This window comes from Monopterus albus, unplaced genomic scaffold (genome assembly GCF_001952655.1).
Source record: "Monopterus albus unplaced genomic scaffold, M_albus_1.0 scaffold178.1, whole genome shotgun sequence".
Taxonomy (NCBI): Eukaryota; Metazoa; Chordata; class Actinopteri; order Synbranchiformes; family Synbranchidae; genus Monopterus; species Monopterus albus.
Window position 1 is genome coordinate 442,409 of NW_018128058.1, and position 10,246 is coordinate 452,654.

At 40.1% G+C, this 10,246-nt stretch overlaps 2 protein-coding genes across 3 annotated transcripts in view; one reads left to right on the forward strand and one right to left on the reverse strand.

Moving 5' to 3' along the window:
* sema3c (sema domain, immunoglobulin domain (Ig), short basic domain, secreted, (semaphorin) 3C) overlaps positions 1 to 8,362 on the forward strand; it is a 38,252-nt gene extending 29,890 nt beyond the window's left edge. For both annotated transcript variants that reach the window (XM_020616787.1, XM_020616788.1), the window contains 6 exons: positions 1,487 to 1,575; positions 2,363 to 2,404; positions 2,743 to 2,900; positions 3,469 to 3,536; positions 4,357 to 4,487; positions 5,932 to 8,362. In XM_020616787.1, the coding sequence (XP_020472443.1) occupies positions 1,487 to 1,575; positions 2,363 to 2,404; positions 2,743 to 2,900; positions 3,469 to 3,536; positions 4,357 to 4,487; positions 5,932 to 6,357 (914 nt within the window). In that variant the 3' untranslated portion in view covers positions 6,358 to 8,362. The remainder of the gene's footprint in view (positions 1 to 1,486; positions 1,576 to 2,362; positions 2,405 to 2,742; positions 2,901 to 3,468; positions 3,537 to 4,356; positions 4,488 to 5,931) is intronic.
* Positions 8,363 to 9,701: 1,339 nt separating this feature from the next.
* Positions 9,702 to 10,246, reverse strand: part of cd36 (CD36 molecule (CD36 blood group)) — a 4,690-nt gene continuing 4,145 nt past the window's right edge. The window contains exons 11-12 of the mRNA XM_020616796.1: positions 10,219 to 10,243; positions 9,702 to 10,118 (exon numbers count right to left, since the gene is read on the reverse strand). Of these exons, the coding sequence (XP_020472452.1) occupies positions 9,942 to 10,118; positions 10,219 to 10,243 (202 nt within the window). The 3' untranslated portion in view covers positions 9,702 to 9,941. The remainder of the gene's footprint in view (positions 10,119 to 10,218; positions 10,244 to 10,246) is intronic.

Genomic DNA, 10,246 nt, shown 5'->3' on the forward strand with positions numbered 1-10,246 from the left:
ATTCCCCAGGAGGAGCTGGAGGAAGTGTCTGGAGAGAGGGAAGTCTGGGCATCTTTGCTTAGACTGCTGCCCCCGCGACCCGGTCCCGGATAAGCGGAAGAAAATGGATGGATGGATGGAAGCTTTTGATTTGATTTCTCTAAAACATGAGTATTTGTGTCAAAAAAGACAGATCACTCCATTACAATCAAAATACTTAGTTTCTGTTCCTTAAAATGCATTAATAACTGGAAACAAGTAAAGTGATAACACGCATCCTTCAGTCAGTTCTTTTTCACTTCTTTCAAGAAAAAGAAAACTCATTTTCAAATTAAATTGTTCTTATTTTTCCAGTGTAATCAGTGCTAAAATAACACTAGGTCCTTCTTAAGGCCATGGGGCCATCACAGTCACTGCAGTCCTGTAGCCATGCAGGTCAGATATCAGCCAACACATTGTCAGTGATATGATAAAAAATAGCAATCACTAAGGTACTCATTGCCACAGCTGGACATCAGCTAAACAGATAACAGCGGGGATAGTAAACTGTGGGTGTGGCAGCTTAAATTGAAAACACAACATGTAAGATCAATTATGCCACAAATAGATCATAAACATGTCAGCGAGACAAGGTCCTTTTAAAGAGGACTTTGAGCTTTTATGGCATCATTTCAGCTGACAAAGCATGCAGGTCTTTTGATTTGCATCTGCAGCAATTGTTTTAATTCAGCGTCAGTCTTGACATAAGCCATACAAGATATGGTTACATTTGTAGAAAATGATCACACCTCAAAAACAGGATGGTTTTGAAGGCTGGCTGTGGGAGTAAATGTTGCTCCAGAGACACTGCCACCAGTACAGGAAACACAAGTGTGGAATACATACCTGTTTGTTTTGTGTTTGTGTGGGCATACATAATTAGGCAAATATTAGTGCTCATGTGCACATATTTGCATTGAGTGAGTAGCTTTGGAACTCTCTCTCACTGCTGCTTGTGTTTATCAGGTAGCTTCTCTGTTCTGCTTCTTCTGCCTGGATTCTTGAAGAAAAGCCAGTGCTGTCTAAGCACATCTGGGCCCAAAAAGGTGCTATGTCTTGAGGATGAGGGAGAGGCTCTTATCTGTCATTTCCAGGAGCTGTTACATTAAGTCCTTCTCCCTGCTCTGCTGCTCCAACTCCCAGGACAAAATGGCTTCACTGATGATGTTGCATTTGCCCTTTTCATGGCTCTTGTCCTCTTTTGCAGGCTTCCATTCCCTCTTCTGTCATAGTCAACTGTGCTACGGAAACTCAGGACTATCATGCCTAATTCAAAAGCAAATATGGGCAAAGGAAAACAGACTTTTTTAATGCTTACATTCTAGTTGTGTTTTATTTTCACTGTCAGCACACATCTCTGGGCATTCGTGGTTAAGTAATTGTGTTAGCGTGTGCAGCCATATTTGTTCACACAGCTTTAAATGTGTTTGTGGTTACAGCCCATGACATGTCTGCTTTCTGTCCCCAGACAAAGGTACAATACAGAAGGTCATTGTCCTGCCCAGCAACCATTCCCTGCATGAAGATCTGATCCTGGAAGAGCTGGAAGTGTTTAAGGTCTGTTGTCTGTCTCTCTCCTCTGTCATTTTCCCACTCTCACTTTCATCCCATTTCTGTGCTAAAATCAAAGGGAGGGAGGAAGAGGGAGGCTTCGGCAGGGTGGCATGCATGAATGTTCTGCAGTGCAGAGTGATGGGAAACATGCTAACATAGTGCAGAAGTCTGGTTGTTGGCCTGAGTGAACTTTTCCACATGTTGTTTTATCTTAGCTCAAACATCTAAAATGTGTTCGACCTGTGATCGGAGCTAAAGGCCGTGGCTACTTTGATCTTCCACTGCACCTAGAATATAGCAGCTTCAATCAGAATAGATTTATTCTTAAAATATGGCAAAGATTTCATTTCTTCTACAAAGAGACATGGCAAGAAACTGAAACATGGCAAGAAACTGATCCTAGCCTCTCTGATGTGGCTGTTTTTCACTCAAGAGAAGTTTCTGCTTTATAAGGAGTTTTTCCAAAGATTTTGTGATTTGTTCTTGCTAAAACTTAGAAGAGAAGATCAATCTCTCTCCTGTCTGTACGGTAAATAATTATCAGTTAACCTAGTTTACACAACCCTGCCCATTAAATCCCAATGTGATGTTTTTACACTTCACTTTTTGTATGGATGAAATAAATGAGAAAAATAATAAGAATATAAATAAAGAAATAATGAGCTTCAAGGTGCTGGTTACTCTCACCAAAAAAACAACTACTAATCATATTTCCCACTGGTTCTTTAAAATGTTTATAGAAAGAATTGTCAACAATATCTAAAAGCTCTGACTTTGTGTTTGGTTTCAGAACCAAGCTCCTGTTACAAACCTGAAAATTTCCCCCAAAAAAGTAAGTATTTTTCTAAGTTCAGTTTCCTAACATGTTAACTTTTAATTTGTTATTCATTGTCTGTGGCTACTACAGTGTGTAATGTACAAAAGAGAAATCTCCACTGTACAATAAGCCTCCCACAGGCAAAGAAATGAATGAATGTCACTTTCGGCTTTTTCCTGTTAGGGGTCGCCACCGTGAAAATAAGGTAGACCACCAAAACAGTTATGGCGTATTATTTCCCAAAGCCAAAGAAATAATACGCCATAATTGTTTTGGTCTACTTTATTTTCATGTCAGCCAGCCACTTATTAAGACAAACAGAGAGGCTGACATTTGAACTGTTTACTTTTCAGCAACAGCTGTACGTCAGCTCGGAGTTCGGGGTCTCGCAGGTCTCCCTGCACCGTTGTCCCGCTTATGGCTCAGCTTGTGCCGACTGCTGCCTCGCCAGAGACCCCTACTGTGCCTGGGACGGATTCAGCTGCTCACGCTTCTATCCCACCAGCAAAAGGTGCACAGAGGTGTACAGCTGTAGGGTACATAACTGCAAGTTGGTGCCAATATTCAAGCTATTTACATTTCATTCAAAACCACCTGGTGCCCACCAAGGATTTTTGCCATCTAGTGGTGTTTTGGGCTTCCAATGGACAGCCAAAGTAGTATGTAACAACTATGAAATCAGTCACTGTCTGCACCCAACAGTACTGAATGCAAGCATGAGATGATGTTGGACATATTGTCCGAGAATGAAAAAGAAGTGATCGCATATAACACAGACAAGGAGGCATGAGTGACAGCTCGCTTCTAAACCTGTACCTCTCTTGCCTCTTTAAGTACTAGCTGCTTGTCTCTTGCCATTCCAGTCAGACACAGTTCAAGTTTAGTTTGGTCACAGAACAAAAACACAGCTTGTTGTCCTGCATAAAATGTTTTTGAAATGCACCAGCTTACGTGTTCTTTTCCTCAAGCCCTTCTACATGAGTGTGCACAGATTGTTTTGGCAGTGGCAGCTTCAGGTTTCACGATTGTGTTTTTGAGCTGTAGTGTATTTATACACATTTGTTTCTTTCTCTTTTCAGGCGAAGCAGGAGGCAGGACATTATGCATGGAAATCCACTCACTCAGTGTAGAGGATTCAATCTAAAAGGTCATTAAAACTGCACTAAGCTTTTTACATTAATAACAAACCTACTAATGAATGACATGCCAATGTTGCTTCATGTCTACTACATGTACAGTATAAATAGGCACGTCATAACAAATTTTCTCCTGTTGAGTTCCTCAGCCCCAAATTGGGCAAAGAAAATCAATTTCTACCGCTTACCTAAATCTTTTACATTATGCAGCAGGTTAACATTCACACAAATGTTAACAATTTGCCATGTCACAGTAAATAATATGTTCACATTTCATAGTATTATTTATTGTAAAATGACCATAGTGGTTTACACTGCAGCTGCAGCTATGTACGTATGTGTGTTCTGGGGTATATGTGTTTGTTTGTAAGTCCAGGTCGTGCACATCGTTCATGAAAATCCAACCAGTCAACTGGCAGGGAGCAGTTAATGAGAGGAGAGGATTTACTCCCCAGAGTGTTCACTCTTCATGAACAGTTTACATCTCTAAATTAACGTGAGCTTGGGGAACCAGCCATATGGCTATTATCACTAATTAGTCACAGCCCTGTCATACATCCAGCTGAATGATTAACCATTTAGCCGCAACAAAAACAACACTGTAAATGAGACGAAACTGAGTTGGTCCAATGCACTGAAGGTTATTTCCTAGAAGCTGAAGAGAGGAGGATCGAGTGTGTTTCTACTGCAGCTGTCGGACTAAGCTTTTGTCAACATTTCACTCTCACTGCTGGGACTTGAGACAGATTGGACTCCATCTGTGGACTCTGTTTCTGTCAGCGAGTGACATCTGATGTGCCTCCCTTGACTCTGTGCGTGTGTGTGTTGCAGCCTACAGAAACGCAATGGAGATGACACAGTACGGCGTGAAAAACAACACCACCTTCCTGGAGTGTCTTCCCAAGGCTCCTCAGGCCTCTATTCGGTGGCTTATTCAGAGGGACAATGACAGGAGGAAAGAGGTTAGTTTGACATTTAAAGAGGTCAGGGCTCAACACCACTCCCTCCCCACTCCACCCACTCAAGGACACAAAGGTAACCCCTCAAGATATATCATTAAATGTCCTTTTTTGCTTTCTAGGGAGCCATTCACATTATTAAATATTATATCAAACATTGATAGCAATCAAATGAGCTCACATGCTTGATCAGGACTTATATTGCCTGAGGAACGATGTAACAACCATCCATTGGCAGCAGGCCACCATAACGAGTAGTGATTTAGGTCAAGCATGATATGGGCCTTGACTAATTGCTGGATTCTCAAAACAAACATCTGAGCACGGTGAAAGCACTTTGAATGACTACACAAAGCTGGGCAACAGAGCGCCTGCATGATAAAGATACATCTTTTATGGATTTAGCTCTTATCTCTGCAGAGTAGGCTCAGAGTAATGGTCGTTATATAGCCATTTTCTCATAAGAATAAAAGTTCACTTTAAAATAAATCACTTTAGTTTTACAGTGTGTAATCACTGGCATGTTTTTCCAAACTACAGTATAGCCTGGCTGATTTTAAAGTGGTCACTGAGGAGAGGAACAAGCAGCGTTGCTTTAAGGGTGTCAGCTTAGTCTGATGGTTATATAAAATTGATGATAATACAACTTATTCTTACCTTGTCATGTACAGGAAAACACCCTGTCTGTATGGATTCACAGCACACCAGAAGTTAATCTAAACCAAATCCAGAATGCAGATATTACATTTCCAAATTATGCTACAAAAGGTCTAAAAATTAAAAATAGTTCAAATTACAGTACATACATGATTTGCAACATGTTTACCATAAACATCCTCTAGGACATCCACTTCCTGTGTCCAGCTCAATTTATCCATCACACTTTGAGTGACATTTCAACTCCTTTCAGCACTTCTACTTTAACTGTCATTTCAATTTAATTCGGTAATTAATTTGTAGGAGTATGTAAACATACATTTTTTTCTTTCCTAGTTAATCATGTCATTGTAACCTACAAACAAAACCCTATTAAAGAGTAGTGCCACCTTTCTTCAAGCTATAGAGAAAAATACACATTCTAGTTTTTTATGAAAAACTGAAGCTCTTGGGTCATTGTAGTATGTGCAATACAGAAGTATGTGCTTCTTAGTAATGTGTCATGTAACATTTGATTTTTCCAAAAGATGTTACTTCATTTAGTGTTGTGATGATGGTGGAGGAAAGCAGTGTTTAAGATGTCTCATCAAAATCTCTCATATGTGTTTAAATGAGTTGAGATCTGGTGACTACATTGGCCATAGCACCTACTGTGAGACCCCCTTAAATCTGCATTCAGATTTATTAGTTTTCTCTTTAATTTTGATCATGTATTTAGATTTTTGGCCCAGGTCTCTGTTACAAACCATGTGTTAGTGGTTATGACACCAGCTAACTGTGCCAACTGCAGGTGAAGCTGAGTGACCGTGTCATCTCCACGGAGAACGGCCTCTTGATCCGCTCCGTCCAGCTGTCTGACCAGGGTCTTTACTACTGTCTGACCACCGAGAATGGCTTTAAACGCACCGTCGCCAAGATCCGCCTGCGTGTGCTGAGCGATGCCATGGTGAGCATGCTGACAGATAAGCGGCAGTCACCATGGGCGTGGGCCAGCTCCTTGCACCCTAAGGTCCTCTTGGCAGCCTTCAGTCCTGCAGAGAGTCTGGCTGTGCAACAATACTGCAAAGAGAGACAAGAGCTCCAGAACCTCCAGCGGAGGAGGCAGCAGCAGAAGCCTCAGCCACCTGGAGAACTCAGAGGAGACCTGGCCAAGCTGAAGCCCCTGCTGGACCGAAGGAAGAGCCGCAACCGACGCAATCACTTCCCAGAGGTCTGACACAGAGAGCTGGCAGCTACAGAAACTGACATGCACACCTTCCGCTGTTTTATACCCGGATCCAATTCTCATCTCAAACTGCAGAGCTGCACTGTGGATGTACAGTAAAGCAAGGAGGTGTTGTGAGGAGCTGTTTTTCGGCTATATCTCCTTTTCTTGTATGAGGTACTGTGACCAGATGGCTGTGACATACACTAATATACTGGGCACACACAGGCACCCATGCCAACTGTTTGCTGTCACAGTCACAACACAAACTGAAGTGGCCCTTTTATGAGTGCCACTAATAAATTGTAATCTCAGCTGATATTTCTTAGGATAATACACCTTGAGACGCAGCTGCTCTCAGTGATCTTGTATTTTAAAAATGATGGGAGAAATTGGACAGGCTGGATATTAACTCACTATGGGTTTGTTCTTTGTTGGAAATAATTTAAAGTTGTGGTGATAAACAGAGGAGATTGAAAAGGGACAAAAGAAAGACAGATGTATGTTTGAGAATGAGTGCTCTCTCTCTTTAAGTATTATATTCAATTAGATTCTACTCACATTTGAAAGGTTACTTTCTAGCTAACAAAATTCTTTCTGTTCAGTGAAAAGTACAGGACTCTGTGGGCACATGTGGGGTCATAATGAGTTTGTTTTTTAAGGTTTGCAGCTTGACATGCTGTCTAAAATAGCACTCTTCATACAAAGTGCAGACATCATGTGGTCCCAGTACAGTGTTATATTACAGTGCTGTAAGTAAAAAAAAAATTATTAGTTCACATAGTCCAAATTTGACATCAAGTGCTGATATTACCCAAACAGAAACAGTAGTAAAATATCAAGTAGCATGAGCTGTTGTGCGCACCTCTCATGATCTCTCCTATATTTATTACTATTACTCAGACAGAGGTGTACAAGAAGGTGCCTCAATATACTGCAATTCAGCTGCATCTTGTATCAGTGGCATCTTTTTTCCAGCACAGAAGCATGTTTATAAAAAGAAAATCATCAGTAATGTAAAGGTCTTTCAGAGGCATTATTCAAAATTTGGAGAAGATTGGGTCTGTATATACAGTAAACAAAGCTGGAGCCATTAGCTGGACAATTCAGCTTAGCACTAAGGCTAAAAACAAGAGGAAACGGGTAGAACGCCACCTAGCAGCACTTGTAAAGCTAACTAATTAGCACATTTTGTTTAATGCATGCAAAAACTGAAGTGTAAAAACAAGTCTGTGAGGTTTTACTATTTATAGGCCAAGTATAATAACTACCTTTTTGTGCAAGATTTTATTGCCTTTGGACAGAGCCAGGCTAGCTGTTTACCCCCACCCATTATGTTAAGATAAGCCAAGCAGTTGCTGGCTGTAGCTTTATATTTACAGACACGACAGTGGTATCAATCTTCTGTAATTCTCAGCAAAGGAGCAAATTAGTGTATTTGCCAAAATGCCCTGTTATTCTTTAATTCATTGCCTGGAATAGAGCAGATGCACAAGTTAGTTATTATCTTCAGGTATATAATGTATGTTAATATAATACATGGAAATCTACAGCATTAGATTCTGTACATAATGAAAAACAATTCTTTCCTTCTTTGGATCTATGTTTTCAATAGCTGCAAAGTGGACGTAGTTATAATTCAGAACTGTCAGTGATGATCTGTGAGATAGACTTCATAGTTAATGTAGATAGAAATTATTTGTTGTTTGTGTACAAAGTAATTTTGTTTGTTTCACCCTTTTAATTTAATGTTGTGCTGAGTTTTGTGGTAATGTCTTTTAGCTGTGTATATAAATTCAACATATTTCACCGACTAACTACGACTGTGTCTGCAAATCGCAGAGTTATACAGTATTATTTTCATTTTGAGAAAAGATTTTCTAGTTGTATTGTACCTTCCCTCGGACAGATCTCCGCTCTACGTTTAATAAAACTGTGTGACCAGCATCATGTCAGCTTCATCTTGGTGTAATTTCAGTGTTATAAAACATATGTATTTCTATTTATTAATGTCATGACAGCCTGAATAAATTATTTCAGATGAATGTCAATTTTACAGAACCATCATACATTTTATTTTCAGACTACATTTTTATTTGTATCATGTGAACTTTCTCCTTCTGTTTCTGGCCACGTCATCATTTCTCTGTCTACATAGATATCATGGTGTGGCATATCATGCTGTATGTATGATAAGGGTAAGTAATATAATAAGAATATTACTATCAAGGAATAGTTTGGCATTGTGGCTCATTCACTTTCTTGACAACAAACAGGTTACTCTCATGTGTACGCTGAAAATGAAGTTCTGGACATCAACTGCTTAGCTTATACCACTTTCAAAGAGCAGACCCCACATGACGCATGTCTGCTCAATGTGTATTCAGCTAACACTGGACCCATTCATGAGACAGCTGTCACCCTGTGTCTCACTGCCAGCAGAGACTCCAGCTGGCAAGTTTGTAGTGTAGTTTCAAACACGTTACTCATAAACCTTGGCTGACACAGGACTATATCGGTCTGAATGGAGTATTAGGGAACCTCAAGGACTTGGAAAAGGGTAAGCAGCTATATGTCTGTCCAAAAGTAACCATTTGCCTAATTAACGTGCAATGACTCAGTGGTTTAATCTGTATGTATGGGTACAGGATATATAACAAACTTGCATTCTAAAGTTTAAACATCAGTGAGTAGTAGCTTAGAAACCCCAAGGTTGCAAAAGGGAGTAAGAGTTGTCTGTTTGAAACTCAATGAAATGCTCCCTTATTTGTGTGACATGTAAGATTCAGACTGAACAGCAGAATCAAAGACGCCCAGGTGGCTGTTGAGGGCCATTTCAAACCTGTAACACTGAAAAGCGGTCTCTTGCTGCTTACTAACCAAATAAATCCAAGCACCATTCATAAGTATAGTCATCCCCTCACGTTCTTTCTTCATTTATGGGCCACTCAAAGTAAATTGAATCATTTTGCTTCAGTGTCCACAGTCAGAGGTTTGTTTCTGCACCAGGACAGCCTCTGTTGCATTGTGGGCTGAGGACCTGTGTACAGTAAACTAGCTTTGATGGTCTGATGCAGGGTCAGATCAATCCAATACTAACAATAGAAAATCCCATGAAAAACTTGCTTTTTCATCTTTTATTCATTTTGAAGACACAATAGTTTGGCAAAGTACATGACTAATTGCGCAAAATTAGTTTCATGTACATTTCTATTATACGGTATTAGACAAAGCCATTTGTCTGTGTTAGGAGATCTAAAGGACTGCCTGACAGTTGACAGGAATCTTTACCTGCTGCCTTAATGTTAACAGTGTTTGCATAAAAAAAAATACTTGGCAAAAGAATTCAGTCTAGAAATCTCTGATTGAGTTAATGTTAACAGTGTTTGCATTAAAAAAAATACTTGGCAAAAGAATTCAGCTCTTGAGCTGAACAAAATCACAGTATTACCCCCCAGCATCAAAGAAAGTATGACATTATAAATGACACTGAAATTCCAAAAAAAGTGCAAGTCTCTATCAAAAGGTTTAATGTCCTGTAGCAGCTTAAACGTTCTATGCTCTCACACACACAACAGACATTTGATGCAACATATTCACGCAAGCTTGCTTTGGTTATGTCTCCTCCTCACTATGCAGTAGGAGATGAGACACAGCACAAATATGGCCACACCTGTCCCCAGCAGCACCTTCTGTATTATCTCCAACATCTGGACAGGGGAGATAAGCTCGTTCTTAAACATGTCTGCTGTTTCATCATCCAACACAGCTGTCTGGAAAGACAGAGGAGACAGGGAAACAGAGACTGATTAACATGCATCCAAAGCTAACCTTCATGACTGCAGGGCTCCCTTTTTTGTTCTTAAATCTTACCTCATTCAGCCAAACAACCGGGAAAAGG